Below are 18674 nucleotides of genomic sequence, written 5' to 3'. Positions count from 1 at the left end.
TCCGATAAAATATCGCTGTAGTGTGACCGGGCCTTACGCCTGTAATAAAACCAATCAGCCCTCCGCCATCCCCTCTTCCGGTTAGGAAACTTCCTCAAAAGTATCAACGAACACAATGCAGAAAATAAGGAAGAAAGATAAAAAAAAAGAATTTGAACAGCAACGCAATGAGGTATTTCAGGAAGTTCCATGTATTGCACAAATGCACGTACATGTGTACCAACGAGTTCACATGATGAATGCATAATGGTTTTTATTGTGGCAACGAAATCTGACCCGCCGTGACCTCAGCATGTATCGCATAGGATCTAACTTCTGAGGGAAGTGTGTATAATGTTACAGAAGACACACAGATTACAGTAATTTATGATATGTCCCCCGCAAGAACATCGAAATGGAATAAATATACATAATATAAGTGTAGCACCTTGGGGGATACATACTACTGTATGTCCCAATCGTCGCCGGCTGCAGTTTTATTTTGGACTATACTCCAATGTCCGATATCTAAATAAATGAAAAACTATTATTCTGATAAGGAGAGAAAATAATCCATATTTGACACCGACAACAATTACTATAACTCTAAGAAGGAGAGGAAAAAACTCCATAAGAAATCACCCCTATTATATATATTTCCGACCACTCCGATGGATTGTTCTTATCACCCGTCTACAACGTTCAGTAAAACGACTGTTTCAGATTCTACACACATACAAAACACCCCTACTTAAAAGTGGAATATTTCGACTGGCAGGACATGGTCCTCGTACTATGGTGACATCATAGCCCAATTGGAATAGCTGCAATGTGGGAATAGTCAATATAACCGAAGAGAGAGTCAGTCTACCAAGATTGGAAACAGCGAAGTTATGAATGAATCTAGTCACAGAATTGTTAGCTCATTACCTGCCTCATCACTCATGGAAAGATGAACGCTGTCATAACATCAGTCTACGGAGTGCGGGGGAGGGGGTAATTTGGAAGAAACTTTACACATTAGAGAATTCTCTGGCCAGGGCAAAGCAAGAATACAAGAGCTCCGAGTGGAGAAGCAATGTAGCAGTTTGGCAGGCGGTGGTATGAGAAGTTTATAACAAACAAAGCACACATAGACAAACAGATACACACATTAATGTGCCATTATGTCACTCAGCATATCCTGAAAACTTCAAGAGTTCAAACTGTTGGCTACAAAATGCATCGGTCTTCGCCCAATTGCATAGACTGCTGAGAAGATGGTTTGACAGTTATGTAGTAATTTAGCATTTTGCATATCTATACAGAGACTATACATGTTAACATAATATCAACCATCTGCCTAGTACATTTCCTGAAAATGTACAATATTCCATATCCCAACTTTGGGAGAAGAAAAAAAAAATCTAATTTTCAAACAGATTTTTCGCAGTTTTCGCTGTCGATATGTTACAATAGATTACTGTGTAAAGCTTGACATGAAACTAGCAGTAGCAACCTTTCCTGGAATTAGCTTGCAATAACAGTAGAATATGAATATTGCCTGTGCCTGGAAACCCAATGAAAGTTGGCAGGCTGCCTCTGCTTGCATTAAGTTTAAAAATTGTAGAAAATGAATATTCATGACCTCCATATTGTAATAGGATACCTGATGTAAGCTGGCAGACTGCCTCTGAATTTTTAAATCTTGTAAATATGAATATTCATGAGTTTTACTGTGCCTGGAAACCACATGAAAGTTGGCAGGCTGCCTCTGCTTGCATTAAGTTGAAACATTGTAGAATATGAATATTCATGAGTTTTAACTGTGCCTGGAAACCACATGAAAGTTGGCAGGCTGCCTCTGCTTGCATTAAGTTGAAACATTGTAGAATATGAATATTCATGAGTTTAACTGTGCCTGGAAACCCAATGAAAGTTGGCAGGCTGCCTCTGCTTGCATTAAGTTGAAACATTGTAGAAAATGAATATTCATGAGCCTCCATATTGTAACAGGATACCTGGTGTAAGCTGGCAGGCTGCCTCTGAATTTTAAATCTTGTAAATATGAATACTCATGAGTTTTACTGTGCCTGGAAACCACATGAAAGTTGGCAGGCTGCCTCTGCTTTGCATTAAGTTGAAACATTGTAGAATATGAATATTCATGAGTTTAACTGTGACTGGAAACCACATGAAAGTTGGCAGGCTGCCTCTGCTTGCATTAAGTTGAAACATTGTAGAATACGAATATTAATGAGCCTCCATATTGTAATAGGATACCTGATGTAAGCTGGCAGGCTGCCTCTGAATTTTAAAACCGTTGTAAATATGACTATTCATGAATTTGCCTAATTGTAATAGCAAACCCCATGAAAGCTGGCATGCACCATTTCAGTGAACAGAGAACATTATTAGTCAAGTTGAAAAGCTCACCACTGCCCATCTCTGCAAGCTGCTTAACTAATGGCCTCCTTAAGATGCCACTACCATTTAAATTCATACCACAAATTACTGCTACATCAAACACACTTCTCTATGTTGCTGCAGTGCAACCATTACCCCTACACATGTATACTATTAATCTACCTGGAATGTTTAGTCATGTCACAAGGAATGACAGGTAATCTAGTCTAATGGGTGGAGAACACATGAGTGCATATACACAGTATGTGACCGATACTGTATAGGCATTATGAATCATAATGAAGATGTCATTTTGAGATCGATATCATCTTCCCACGCAGCATATCAAGAAAAGTCTACTTCTCATTTGACATGGATTAAAAAATAAATTAAACAAATTAAAATTAATGTTTGTACACGCTGAAAAGAAGTATCTACATTAATGTCAATGAAATGACTGGCAAAGAGTCAGCAAGGGGTCAGGGGTGGGCGGTTTTCGTGAGATCCAATAAACTTTAAGTTACCTTTAGCCTACTGAACATAACCTTTTAGAATAGCTGCTAAACTATGTATGACACTTGCTTCAGTGAACTAGTTTTGAGAAAGTGAGATATTATAACTCTATGAGTATGTAACTGACTGGGAATCTGTGTGACCAAAAAAAAAATCGCTTTTTAAAAACTTCCACCTTTCACTATTTAAAGAACTTTGCTCTCTGTCTCTCTCTCTTTCCTTGGTCACTAAATATGTTTTATTAATAACCTGCATCCCAACACAGACAATGAAAAGCACACACACTCTGGTGTAAAGCATTTTTTGTATTAATACACATTAACAAGGCTTTGAAAGCCTTCTGACTGAGTGTAGAAATATGTTTTGGCCACTTGTGTATATACCAATCCCCCATAACTGACATACAGTTAGACTCCATGTCAGTTGAAATGCCTTCCTCCCCCCCTCCTCCATCCCACCCACCCCCACCCCCATTTTGTTGTTGAAAGCAAGCTTTGTATAATGAAAGCACAACAAAAAAAACATAAAATAGGACTGGAATTGTCAAAAACAAAAGTACGAAAAATAATCCAATCAAAATAAAACAGCTACTTTGGAATAGTGCGGAATACATACAGCGCATGCATTTTTAAGGTTACTTAAAGTCGTTAAGCACACTATAAAACTACCAAGTGGGACCAAACAGACTAACGTAACTCGGGGTGGGCCGAATAATGTAGACCGATACAAATAGAGAAACAATTCACAAAGGTGAACTCACTCTGTTGTTTTGAATCCATCTGCAATGTGGTCTGATCCATTGCATAAGTCGACCACATCCACGTGGGTCGTTCAACACATTTTTGTCCAGGCGAAATAGTGAACCAAGTTTACTCATTTTATGCTGGCATGGACACTTTAGATCAGTGTAAATGATCTCATTTGCCATCGAAACCAGCTTCCCAAAGTTTTATTTAATTTGATGGTTGAGTTTGTCACATTGAAACCCAGTTGGGGTTTCATTTTAATACTAACTATGTATTGCTTTGCATTAAGACTACATGCTAGCCATATTGCACAATAAGATTGTTTTAATTTTTTTTATATGTTTGCCAGCTCATTAATGAGTGACATATGGAACGTACTATTTGGAAGCAACTTGACTAACTAAAGACATTTAAATAACACTGAAAGTACCTAAGCGACTATTTCTTGCAACCTTTCGAAAAAGATAAAACAGCTGAAACTTGCAGGAATACACAATTTTTGGCATAGCAACAAATCTTACACATTGAAAGCAACATATTTTTTATTTTTTAGTTTATGATCTTAGTTAGATTCACCAAAATATTAGGGTTGAGTCATCTTAGCATTTGTCAACCGAGAAAATAAAAACTGCCTCCACAAAATTTCCATTTTTGAAATGACAAAACTAGGCAGTTTCCATTCTGAAGGCAACTTCCATTCATACATTTGGTAAAAATAAAAAGAACTCGTCGTTCATTTCACACAGAGCACAATTTTCAAATAAAAAAGAACATTTCACATAAATTTACACAACCGATATCAGACTGTCACACAGACATCTTCTAAACATCGCAATCATACATTTCTCAATCTTGAAAAATGTACCCTGACCAGTCAAAAATGTCCATCCACACCTGGGCTATTCATCAGCTCAGCAGAATCCACAGTTACCATGGCAATATAGTCTCGGGTAAACTCAAGTCTGCTGCAAGCCTTCTATGTGGGTTTAATTTGAACAGATTACAGTCATATTAAGTGTCAGAGTAGTTTCAGCTGACCTGTGATGTCATCAACTTCATTGACCCTTCCAAAGATGGCAAACACTGTGGACGAGCCCATAGGAACCTGAGAAATAGACGTAGGCAAAAAATTGCAGAGAAATATTCCCTTTTTGTTGTTGATACAAAAGAAGTGAGAAAAGTAAACAAAGTACAAGCAAAACTTTCTACAGAAAAGAAATTCCATTCTGAAAGTGTAACTACCCCAGACATGTCAATGAAAGTCAGTAGCAGGGAAGTGACTTAATAATCATAATAATAACACAATTTATAAAGCGCAAAATGCAAAAAGTTGCTGTACAAAGAAAATATGAACAAATAAACACAAAATACTTCAAGATGATTTGGGTTTTAATGGGCAATTTTAGGCCAAATTTTAATCTTGATATGCTATAGTCCACTTTTGAGTGCTAGTTATGCTTCTATAGGTATTTAGGTTTTCAAAATATTGTTTACCTCTGGAATGCTCCTTTAATGCCTCAAAGATGATGACATCGGCTTGTCAGTTCAGGCCCAATTGTTAATTTTAATCTGTTGTTTTATAAATTATAATATCTTAACCAAAACATGTTGGTTTATGGTCATGTAAACAACAGAGCTACCCTGGCATGATATGCAAAACAAATATGTCCTAGACAAATTTGTAAAGCATATCATTTCAGGTCATAAAATTCTTGTTATCCCATTGATTTTTGTGTTGCCATTTGAGGAACTGATCTGATGGTCTACACTAAATAGTCCAGTCACTTTAACTGATGAACCTCATTAAAGGGGTCATTTCTGAAAAGTTAAATTCCAATCTTGATTTGCTAGCAGTGTTTGTGATGGTCTACAACATATCAAATTAAGTTTACACCCAAAAATTCATCCTTTGCTGTAAAAGTTGAGCACAATCTGTGCAGCAGGTTTTAAGTTTAGTGTAAAATATAGCAGATATGAACATCTCTGTACACACACGCAGACACATCAAAAACTGATATGCATTTCTGTAGCAATTTACCCACAATTCATATGCATATTGTAAATTTGATATCAGATTTAATAATTCCCCATTGAGAATTATAAATTAAAGTCTGCTGTATTTTTTGTAATTACTATCTTCAGTAACTATGAAATCAGTATTGCCCCATTTTCATTCAATTTAACCCTGACACTAACAGAGAAGGGGATTTCACAACAACTTTGACATTTTACAAACATACAAGATGTATAGGGAATTATGAATGACTTTTCTTTGCATAGGTAAAGAAGACTCAATCAAGCCATAACCTCATACCCAATTTTGTCCTCTACAAAATGAAATTTACAGAACATAATACATTGAGGGAATTATACTTGACAATTTCATATCCCTGCACTGAGTAAACAATGATTTGATAGCAAGTGTATAACACCCATCATACCAACAATTTGTCTTTTCCTGTAAAATATTTTAACACATTTAATGTTTCACATTTGTTGGTTGCCTTGCCATCCTTTCTTTTTAGATTCACTCAGTTATCTAAGCAATGGTTTCTAGGTCTGATTTCCATTTTTTTTTTTACAAATTGGCACAATTCCATTGACTAGTTAGATTCCACAGTTTGGCAGGCTAGGGTAGGTGTCTCTGCTTTCAAGCTTTCAATGTGTGGTAGGTTAGGCTAGATGTCTCTACTTTCAAAGTATGGTAGGGCTAGGTTAAGTGCTGATGCCTTTGCAAACCACCAGGCTTTCTGAAGATGTCATACACCTGTTGTGACATCGAGGCAAAAAAACTTCAAGGTATCTCAGGGCAAGATAAAAACTAAACCTCAAATGCAATCTGCTCAGTGCTTTGAAATCATGAGGACCTACCTGTGTCCTTCCAGCATCACTGACTAAGTAACATGGTAAACCAGCAGCCTCTGACTTTCTCCTCAGGTCTTCTAAGATTGTAATATTATCTCCTTTCAAGACAATCTTTGTTTCTCTGGAAATAAAAAAAAATGCATGGATTGGTTCAATTTTGGTTGGTTCACATGCTGGCAACATTTGCAAGCAAGATTTGTTAGAGCTGATGTTGGACAAACAAGAAGGGAGGAAAAAGAAATAAAGCAAACAGAAACATTTAGAGACATTACTTCTCTGCATACAAACTATGACGTATGCTAAGATGCTTTGATTGGTTAAAGGGTCTTCCAGTTAGAATCAATGTTTTAATACTACAAATAGTAACCTAGGAAGGATTGGAGTGTCTGTAACAGCTATTCAATTATCAGCCATAGTATTGGAAACCAATACACAAAAAATATAAGATATTTTATATTGATCATGAGAAAGTAATCGATCAAGACGAAAATATACTATAAAAGGATAAGTATCACAGATACTGTACCCTCCATTCCCCCCCCCACCCCCCCCCGCCCAATGACAATCATGCTTGCACATCGGTAAGCCTTTCCTCAGGTACCAACAAGTGAGCTGCAATAAAGTAATAACATCATTTATTGTACAAAGCTCATTTGCATTATAAGAGTAGCCACATTGCAGGCACAGCAAAGCTATACTTCAATGCACTAGTTAGTGATACTTAACAATGACAGAACTTCTAAAAGATACGTGCTGTACTGTATAACAAGATAAACGAAAAGAAAATAGATTGAGGAACAAATTGATGATGAAAACAAAACGATGGACCCACTGAGCCAGCTGTCTGAGTCACATGTGATCGGAACTGCGGTAAATTAGAAATGTGTATAAAACGGAGGCCAGGAGTCAACACGCTCGGATTTATTTACACAGTCGAGATATCACGGTAGGGTTCCAAGACCTGTCAAATCAGGTTTGTTAACTAAACAAATAGGGCGGGTTGATTGCCGATGACTCCTATGTTCACATCAAAAGGATAATTGGAATGCAAGTAGATGCAAACAGTGTATGCAAACAGTTTGAAATAACACACACTTAATTGAAACCAAACACCTGACATCACTTTATAACAGAACACCATGCCGAGACTGCAGAAGACACACCACACTCACTGTTGTCTTCTTCCACCCATTCTCTTTGTTTTTTAAAACGTCTGAAATGTTTGGCTACCTCACCACATCAGTTGCGGACTAATTGCTCCACTTTGAATGGGTCATTTTCTGAATTTCTGACATAACAAACAAAGAATGTGAAATCAAGGTCTCTGTCAACTATCAAAACAAACAAATGGAGCAGAGAGAAGAAATGTTCTGAGCGAGCGGAGAAGGGGGTCACATGACTCACCTCTTATAAACCACGGTTTTCAAGCTTTACATCCATTGTTCATAAAATTGCTAGGTATTTCTAAAGGCAAATCATGGAGGAGAAGCACTCTATTTTTCATGGGTTTTGCTATGATGACATAAATAATATCTATTATATCAGAAGTTTCAGTTGATTCTTATTCACTGGATTAATCTTTCTACATGTGAAGTTTAATCATTGTGAGTATTACTCAAAGTTAATTTACAGTAGCTTCCTATGGAAAATAGGGATTGGATTGACTTGGAGATATTTGGCAATTGATGCTATTTACAATACAGTCCCACAATGTTGACCATTAGCTATTGTTGCCAAGATTCATCTCAAATAAGTATATACTGTCAAAAATGTCTTAAAATTTTCTAATTTTGTTTAACACATATGTTTATATTTCTTTGAAAGTGTCTGCAGGACAATTTGTTGAGGATTGAATCAAATTTATTAATCATTTCGGTTGATAAACCTTCACACTTAAAAGCTGTTTTATTTTGATCTGTTGAGTAATAGTATTGGTGGCACTAAATGCTTTAGATTGGTGGCGCTATTGCTTTATTCTACATCAGCATGTCAATATCAGAAATCTGAATCAAATTTTGTCTTCATACATGGTTCATATAACAGACCCACCAAATAAGGGTAATATACCAGACACATCAATAAGGGTAATATTGCAGACCCATCAAATAAGGGTAATATACAGGACCCATCAAATAAGTGTAATATACGAAATCCATCAAATAAGTGTAATATAGCAGACCATCAAATAAGGGTATTATATCAAATAAGGGTAATATACCATACCCATCAAATAAGGGTAATATACCATACCCATCAAATAAAGGTAATAAAGCAGACCCATCTAATAAGGGTTATATACCAGACCCATCTTATAAGGGTAATATACCAGATCCATCATATAACAGTAATATAGCAGACACATTAAATAAGGGTATTATATCAGACCCATCAAATAAGTATAATATACCAGACCCATCAAATACGTGTAATATACCAGACCAATCAAAAATGGGTAATATAACAGGGCCATCAAATGAGGGTTTTATATCAGACCCATCAAATAAGTATAATATACCAGACCCATCAAATATGGGTAATAGAACAGACCCATCGAATACGTGTAATATACCAGACCAATAAAAAATGGTTAATATAACAGAGCCATCAAATGAGGATAACATAGCAGACCCATCAAAGCAGTGTAATATTGTAGACCCATCAACCTATGATTTACAAATCAGACCTTACTCAAGCTATGGTAACATTTTAAACTAGTGAATTATATTTAAAGCTATCAAACGAGGGTAATATACTAGACACACCAATGAAGGGTGATTTATCAAACCCATCAAACTACTGTACGGTAATTATATATCAGACCCATCAAGAAAGGTGACGTATCAAAGCCCCAAACTAGGGTGACACATCGGACCCATTAAACATAGGCAATATATTAGACCCATCAGAGTAGGGTAAAATATCAGACCCATCAAACAGGGTAACATATCAAATGAGGGTGACACATCAGACCCATTAAACAAGGGCAATACTAGACCCATCAGAGTATGGTAAATTATCAGACCCATCAAACAGGGTTACATATCAAATGAGGGTGAAACATCAGACCCATTAAACAAAGGCAATATATTAGACCCATCAGAGTAGGGTAAAATATCAGACCCATCAAACAGGGTAACATATCAAATGAGGGTGAAACATCAGACCCATTAAACAAAGGCAATATATTAGACCCATCAGAGTAGGGTAAAATATCAGACCCATCAAACAGGGTAACACATCAAATGAGGGTGAAACATCAGACCCATTAAACAAAGGCAATATATTAGACCCATCAGAGTAGGGTAAAATATCAGACCCATCAAACAGGGTAACATATCAAATGAGGGTGAAACATCAGACCCATTAAACAAAGGCAATATATTAGACCCATCAGAGTAGGGTGAAATATCAAATGAGGGTGACACGTCAGCCTGTTCAAAAGAGGGTATATATCAGACCCATCAAAAAGTGTGATATACATCCAATACACAAAATTTAAAAATTTAATACAGTTTCTTCTTTTTTCATTTAGAAATTTTTGGAAGTCTCACCAAAGTTTTTATTATTCCTGAAGTGACTTTGGTGGATTAAAGCAGCAGATAATGTTTCTCATGTACCTTATTTGCTTTTAGTGTTATAATATGTTATATATAACCAGATTGAGACAAATTCCATACAACCTTCACCTCTAACACTCCTCAAGTTGTGTCTGCAATAAAGCAAGGAGGCTCAAATCATCTGTCCATGTAAGCATTCAGTTTTCTTTCACAAATTAAATTTTTGGGCAAAACGTCATGACTTGTCGCATAAATAACCAATTATTCTAGGCTTCTCTGTAGTCAATGAAAAGGTTTTAAATGTGAATTTTAATTTAATTACAGAATTTTTTATATAACAGAAAAAGAATAATCATAATAAAACACAACACAGAATTACCGACAAAGCATCTTACAAAAGCAGAGGAAAGTCACAGAGTGTATCATATGTGTCTCAATATTTAACCCTTACCTGAATACTATAAAGGGCCTCATTATGGACAAATTTCAAACCAATAATTCAAATTGTTTTCAGCTACATGAAAATATACTGGACAATTAAATCCTGCACCTATAAGAATAACCATAAACTGTCCATGTAGAATCATGGAAATATTTAATACAGGCAAGATGTAGATGTGCCAAAAGACTAATTCCTTTTGGGATAAAAGTTAAAGACGATTGACCAGCTTCGTCTGTCTAAGGATATAAACTTGGATGGAGATGACGTCGGCTATGCTGAAGCAGTACAAAACTTAAAATCAAAGCAATAAAACTTATATGGTTTAGAAGTACATCATGATTATAATTTATTACAAATTATTTCCAAGAACAAAAGGTGGTGTAAGACATCATCCATGGGTGCTCTATTAGTCATGTGCAGTTCAAAGGTCAGCTTTACAGTCAAGCATTATTAGAAATATAGCTAAGGTTATCATCAATTTAAGGCTTAAAGCTTTGGGGGAGCATTCCAGGCTATTAGCATATTTTAATGGTGAATATCTCGAAAACGGTTTCAGCTTATGGGAACATTACTAACACTCACATTTTTTCAACATTTTCATTGAATTATGGCAATTCAATAAAATTAAAACCTGCTCTAAGTCATACTTTCAACCACTGTCATCAATTCATACTTAGAGGTACATACATCTAATAAACTGACTAACCTATCATTTATCTTTGTGAATTTTCTTAGTTTAGTTTAGGGACCCAAGGATCAGGAAGCCTTACAGTAGCTTATTTGAGACCCTATCCATGTTATATCGTGGATGAACACCGGCTTATTTCAAGCCTTCTCTTTTCGATAAGTGTTCTGAGAATAACGAGGCAGGGGTGTGAATTGGCTCCCAATCCTGCTCCCGGGACGACCATTTAACGTCCCCATTCGACGGACGAGAGTGTATGCCCCAGCATCTGACCACTTTCTCAAATACTGAGGTATGCAAAGGCACCCCATTGGACATCACTGCAGTGCAGCCATGACGAACAAAGTTGTTTCGAAACCAAGTGGAAACATAAACCTTTTAGAACTAAATTAATCCAACCAGTTCAAGTCATCTTTGCTCAGTTCTTGCAGTGGATGGCAATGTTTAATATGACCCAAACATTCTATCCGCTCCATGTCACATACTTGATGGACCTCTCCTAAAAGTATTTACCTCTCATCCTCTCCTAAAAGTCTTTACTGCTCCTAACCATATTCCTGTATGTACAGTATATCTATTTAGTGAATAAACTTGAAAACTCTGAAAGAAAATGACACCTTTATTTGTTTCCATTTCTAGAACAGTCTTCAATGAACATTTGTTTTTAAAACAAAACCAACCAAGATAATGTCCAAAAGCAAATGTGGTGTATGCCATCACATTGCCTCGCATTACCCAAACAATCTTGACCACAAAGTTTAACTTTGAATATCACAACACAAGCTTGGCACCACAGAGCAGCTGGTTATTTTTCCATTACTTTAACATCAGCAACAAGTCTTATCATACCAAAGCATTATTGCAAAAGTTTCCAGCTTATAGCCAACTTTGAAATAATCAGACCAAAAAAAAAGGAAAGAATAAAATTCTGACCATTAAGAGGTAACTTAGCTAATTTTCAGCACTTTTCATTAGATACAAGAAATGCTATATTGTTATTGTAAAACAAAACAAAAACTAGTTGCACTAGTATCTTCAATTCTTCAGTGCTTCTGGTTGAAAGTGGAATAAGGTTATGTCAGAATACAAATTAAGAGCAAACAGGTTCTTTTAAGACTGTGTTTGTCCTTAATAGATTAGTAAAGACATTCTATGAGTCTCAAATACCCTTGTTTCTCATCATACAGACTAAGGCCTGTTTTGGTACCTTTTCAAGTTAGATACTATAAAATAAATATAAATGAAGAAATATCCTTATCTGTCGACACGACTTGTCCCTCCACTTTGTGGTTCCCAAATAATCTTCAATCCAAAAGAAATGGAATATTTATAGAAGTAACCAAATCAACTAATCCACCACTTTCCAATGCCCAAAAAATAATTGGAAATGTTCTGTTTTGTCAATTTACAGTAATAACAGTTCACCATTGTTACGTTCGTTCCAGCACTCCCCCCCCCCCCCACTATCCACCTTCTCCACACCCTTAGACCAAGTTCATGGTAACCCCATCGTTTCATACCATCTATTGTGTACCTACCCATCTGCATCCCAAAGCAGGAGAAGATGACCATAAACCTCTTGATTTTGTAGAAGGAATTTATGTAACCCTACAGCAGCATGGGCTACCTGCGCCGCCACCTTACCGACCCCCATTTTGAGGTCCATGTTGACGACAAAGACCATCTTGGCTACATTGTCACCTTCTACAAGGGCACCGTCTGGTGGGAGCCTTTCCTATAAAAAATTTAAACAAAAAAACAGTCAAAAGCTTGAATCAAGCGAATGAATAAAAGAAAGAAATAGCCAACAAAAATTTGGTTATATATATTTACCATACACTATTCTGTGTGATGCTGTGTTCTTCTCTTACTGGTTGTTTTTTTCTAGCAAATTATTATTAATAATTCTTCTAGCAAAATGATAAAGATACATATGGACATAAAGATACATATAGGGGTACTGATAGAAACTTCTATCACGGTTTCTATTGAAATTCTCACCTCGCTAGGCTCCACGCTATCTCGGTTTTCAAAAATCCATGTGAGGGCAGCATCTGCCGTAGTGGTTCCAGTCACCCAGACAGCCTGAGAGAAACAGATGTTATGGTACAGATGAAACACAGAATAACATAACAGAAAATTAGGCAATCACTCCCTTTACATCATCACTGTGAATAATTAGCTACTGTTTATTCATAAATTATACTAGAATTAAGAAAGGACTTGTAATATGGTCAATCTTTGACAGATTTGGCAGCTATTTTCATGATTTCTAATGCCCATTAGAGTGATTAGGACAATGTGGTTTATAGGTGTCCAAAGACCTTTAAATACCCCCCCCCCCAAAAAAAAAACAAAGAACAAAGTACTACCATGTCTTTCCCAACCTAAGATATAACAATTGTGGTCAGAGCTAACATACAAGCAAACCAATAGCAGAACAATTTTTGCTGGTTGTTGATTTGGATTTTATACAAAAAACTTAGCCACACGTTGCTTTAGATCTCTTAGCTGAACAGGTTCTGTATCTATGTAAGTGAAACTGGGATGTGATCCCTGGTGATACAGTACTGTATGCAATATGATAGGTAATGTGGCATCATCTCAAGCAACAATTCAACAAGTGTTACCGATCAATCTAAGGGCTTCACAGAATCTTGTATTAATAGCCAATAAATTTCATAGCTGTTTCTAAACTAGAATCAACAAAATTATAACAAATAAATAACCATAATAAGACAGGGTGCTACAAAGAGGTAACTATTTCCTTTTAATGGCAGTGGTTCTTTTTAGCTGGTCAAATTAGACTCATCTACAGGCAGAGCTGAATTACTGTAGAGTTCTTTAGAGCCCAGTTAAAGGTCACACATTATTATGTAGTGTATAAGCAGTGTATAAGCAGTGTATATGTAGTGTATAAGCACATTATTATGCAGTGCATAAGCAGAGCTCTGCACTGTTTCTTAAAGGTGTTCCCAAAACAATCATGTAGGGTACAAAGAAATGAAATGATCTGCATTTACTATATTCTACACATTTAGATAAAAAATTTGACTACCTGTGTAGCCAATTCTCTGTCAATGCCCATGGCCATCAGCATTTTAACCAGCTCTGGTATTTTTTCTCCTGAGGGGGGCGGGGGGGCTTCTGCTGCTGCCTCAGCTGCTTCCCCTGATGGCTCCATTGACCGTGCCGAGATGTCACTTGACTGCTGCTAAATGTTACACCGATCACTCACATTCAATGTCAGCCTATGTGACTTAATCAAAGTGGATCATCGAGAGACCGAATCAAAGACGGTCTTTGAACCATCACTAGTAAATGAAACTTCTCCAGATAGCACCAGGCTGATGGTACCTTTGATCAATGACAATTGTGGGAAACCTGATGAAGAAGTAAAGCAGGTATACTGGAGATTAACATTCTACTTTCACAGCAAGATGCATAGTATACATGAACAAATTAAAACGATTGACCTGAAAAACATGAAAACTCAATCCCGTTGATAATTACTTTTTGATAAACAACATGCTCATATAAAAGAATGTTTGTGATGTTGTGAAAAAGTCAAGACTACATCCTAGATTTACCTTTCCTTGCAGCCTTAGAACTTTAGAGCAAACAAAATCCAATCAAATGACTTAAGCCTTAAAGTGGAAAGGATTGTATTTTTGACTGGTTGATTAACTTATGGCCAAGCAGTTGACATGAGCTTGCTTCTGCTTCAGCAGTTTTGGCCAGCAGCGATGCAGTATTGTAATGGACGCAGGATTCTGCGTCCAGGACGCAATGTTTTAACCAGGGACCCAAAATCTTCAAATTGCCGGCGGACGCAAACTTCTTATGAGAGAAACAAACCCCAAGTACACTCAACTAGGCCTATGCAAAAGGAAATACATTTTTAATGAACATCTTTCTTTCTTTTCAAGAAACAACAACTTCTTCTGAAAAACACAAATTTCTTCCAGTCCTACCAGAATATTGAATTTGTTTGGAAACAAATAAATCAAAACAATCGACTGCAAGGTACAGGAATAACATCATTTCCATTAAAGAAATTTTCATGCTAAAAATAGTCAATGATACTTTTCCAATATGTGCTGTGATTTCATTGGCTAATAGTCCCTTTCCCATTGTCTGCAGACATTCTTGCATCTGTAGTGCTCCATGAACACAATATGCAACTACTTGTAACGTTATTTTCCTCTGTGTAGAGAGAGCAAAGTTTGTGGTATAGGCTATCATATGTGTGCACTCAAATATCATAACGTTCTAGGCCTTGTTGTCAAATACAGTACTAAGTTTTTACGAAAGCTTTCATGGTGCGAAGATGCACTTGAATTGTTTCTGAGACTATCAGGTAATATTTGAATCATTGTTTTCAGGATTTTTCATCTCACAGTTTGATTGTGCTCTCCGCATTGAGATTTGCTAATGTATAATGTGCATTCATACCACAGTAGTTTCTTTGTTGCAACCTATTTCGCAGTCAAGTTTTTTGATGTAATGGTTGTGTGTAAACTACTGTACTTCATGCATCATCAAAAGTAGCCGTTGAAATTTATTTTCATGTAATCGACATTGCATAGAAAAGGTTATTTACATGTAATTTTTGTAGAGCTGGTTTGCAAACACTCCAAAGCCCCCAGGGAAAATGTTGGGTCAGATTTTGAGGATTTGTGCATGTGTAGTTGAAACTCCCAAGTTTGAACAAGCCTATGTTCATGCAGTAGTGAACTATGTAGAATTTAGAGTTATGCATATTACTGCCATGGACACACAATACAAGAAGCATTACTGATAAGTATGCATGTGTGATTGCCTTTTCCTAAATTAACTATTTATCTTCAGTTTTGGGGATTAAATGTATTTCTTCTATAGGGGGAGGAGAAAGAAAGCGCCTAATCTGATATTACTGAGCCATCAAACTGAATAGGCATATTTTAAGCTACTTGTGTCAATCCACTTTGCACACAATTTGGAAAACATTCCTGACTCTGTGCACCTATCATCAGAGATTTGGTACAACTGAACATAAAATATTTGAGTTTTAAAGAAGAAAACATGCAGGGTTTTAGTTAGTAGCCGGGACCCGGGTCAAATGACCCGCCTACTGCACGTACATGACCTGGATACTTTGCAACGCTCAGTAAAAAAAAAAAAAAATGACAAAAAAAATCGAGAGGAATAAATACCCACAGCCCAAAGGTACCGTAGACCTACTAGACCTATTATCATTTTGTTATTTTCGCACTTCATTTAATGCAGCAAGTGCGTCACACCCTTGCTAAGTTCGGTTCAGTGGCATAGCTACCTCCCTAGGCTCCATGACCAGAGTGTTAATGAAAAAATTGAGGAGAAAAAAAGACAAATAGGACAGAAGAAAGGGGTGATTGGGAGGGGGCAATATCATTGACCAAACAGCTGTATATTGCACCATTTTGCATCTAGAGACTTTTTAAATTGAAATTTTCCTTAGACCCCTCCCCCATGTCCGCGTAAAGACAGTCCCGCCTACTTTTCAACTTGACCCACCTACTACATTTCTTAACAAAAACCCTGAACATGTATGCTAAAATTCCAGCCAACTAAAGAAGTATTGCCAAATGGCATAGGTTGAGTCACAGTAATGTGTTGGTGATATTTATTTCAGGTATATAATACTAGTCTAATACTAGAATGACCTTCTGACATGTATCTTAAATAAAACCATCTTCAGCTACTGTAGGCCTTGCCAGTGAATAGGTCTGTAAGTGAATGACCCCAGGCAGGGTGCTTGGGCAAATGCAAATCGCACATGAAAATTAGCAAACTGTGTAGGCCTAGGCTTCTGTAGACTACACTCGACTCATACTAGTCCGAGTAGCCCATCCTTACTCTGTAACATAACGTTACGCAGTGGACACAGTAACACTAACAACCAACAGTAACACGAACAAGTAACAGGGCTAGCTTGTAACATTTTTACGTGATTCAAGCCCGTGGGCAACAATTTTACCTTCAATTACAGCTCTGAGAAACAGATGATGTTGTTCACTGAAACAGAAGTTATTGAATGTTGTCCATTGGGTACATTGGGAATGTTGATTGATGCAGCTGTCTTGGGAATAAAGGGTTTAGGAAGCAGCCATTTTCTCCTTAGGAATATCATATTGAAGCCAACAAACACAGGAGTGCTTCATTCAGCGTCAACTTCAACACAGTCCAGAGATCAAGAAAGAGCCGAAGCATGTCAAACTTAAGACCAGTAATTTTTTTATCAACACTGAGAAAAATTCTTGCGGTTTGTGTGGCCAGGAGGATTCGTCCGTCAATTGATAAGCATATCCTCCCCATTACCCAAACTGCCTACACTTCAGGACGTTGCACAGCTGAACTTGTCTTCGCTTTTAAAGTGCTAGCAGAAAAAGCTATAACATCCATAGGTTACACTATAAATCTATTGATGCTAGATATGAGCAAGGCGTTCGACACAATTCAAAGAGGATCCTTGCTAACTGACCTAGAACAGGTTCTTGACAACGACGAACTTCACCTGATATCAATGCTAATCGATAACGTCTCCTACACCGTCAAATTAGAGGGCAAACTAGGACTTCCTTTTACACTAACATTGGTTCACCACAAGGAGATAGTGCAAGTGCACTATTTTTTTATAACTTATCTAGCCAACTCTATGAAATCAGATGATAATGATATCGATGCAGTTATCCTGCCATCGCAGTTAGTTGATCATGATTACAGCACTACCACCACTAATTCTTTTTTCACTGTAGACCAACAATACGCTGATGATATCTCTTGGGCATCAACTGGTCAGCATATACTGCAAGACATCGAAAAACGAGTCTCTGACAAACTGGCAGTAAGAAATCTGAAAATCAATTGCACAAAAACTGAGAAATTTACAATCACAAGAAAAGGAAATGACAGTTGGAAGAAATGTAAATATGTTGGAAGCTTGCTGGGGACCGAAGAAGACATTAACAGAAGAATTGGTATAACCAACGGTGCTTTCAACACACTGTCAAGCATTTTTAAAAGCAAAAACATAAGCCGGAAAATTAAGCTTAGGATCTTTGAGACTTTATTAAAGAGTTTTTTTGTTGTTGTACAATTGCGAACTATGGGGCACAACGATTTTCAATTCCAATTTCGAAGAAGCAATAAACCTTGCGCAAGATCGTGATACGTGGCGGAGGTTAATCACTGAGCATGTCGGATAGACGAGACTCAACTTACTACTACTATGTCATGGACAAGTATATATAGCCTACATGATACTGGTACCCTAGGAGTTTCGTCGACGCCTTAAGATGAGACATTATTAGCAAGTTTATTTTCGTGCTAAGCAAATAACACATTTTTCATTTCTTGCCTGGGTAACGATTCACAGACGGTGCAACACGTGAGAAAGCTTCATTAATCCCATATGGGACCACACCCTCCTTTATAAAAACCGGTCATAAGCCCCTGGCCCTTCCATATTGGTTCAGTCCCTA

General features: G+C 36.9%; 1 protein-coding gene across 2 annotated transcripts; it reads right to left on the bottom strand.

Annotated features, from left to right (window-relative positions):
- Nucleotides 1-168: 168 nt before the first annotated feature.
- LOC139978523 (probable peptidyl-tRNA hydrolase 2) lies at nucleotides 169-17721 on the bottom strand. Of its 2 annotated transcripts, XR_011796971.1 has the most exons (7): nucleotides 17171-17721; nucleotides 14231-14556; nucleotides 13174-13257; nucleotides 12711-12907; nucleotides 6495-6609; nucleotides 1910-4728; nucleotides 169-1558 (listed from the first exon to the last, which is right to left on the bottom strand). XR_011796971.1 is itself a non-coding variant. In XM_071988813.1 (6 exons), the coding sequence occupies exons 2-6, from the start codon at nucleotides 14354-14356 to the stop codon at nucleotides 4642-4644; spliced, it is 609 nt and encodes a 202-aa protein (XP_071844914.1). In that variant the 5' UTR covers nucleotides 14357-14556; nucleotides 17171-17721; the 3' UTR covers nucleotides 169-4641. The 2 variants fall into 2 exon arrangements, 1 of the variants encoding a protein (XP_071844914.1); XM_071988813.1 differs by having other exon boundaries at nucleotides 169-4728.
- Between the last annotated feature and the right edge of the window lie 953 nt (nucleotides 17722-18674).

Source organism: Apostichopus japonicus, chromosome 13 (assembly GCF_037975245.1).
Source record: "Apostichopus japonicus isolate 1M-3 chromosome 13, ASM3797524v1, whole genome shotgun sequence".
Taxonomy (NCBI): domain Eukaryota; kingdom Metazoa; phylum Echinodermata; class Holothuroidea; order Aspidochirotida; family Stichopodidae; genus Apostichopus; species Apostichopus japonicus.
The sequence above is the reverse complement of the archived record's forward strand: the minus strand, read 5'-3'. Positions and strand labels throughout refer to the sequence as shown.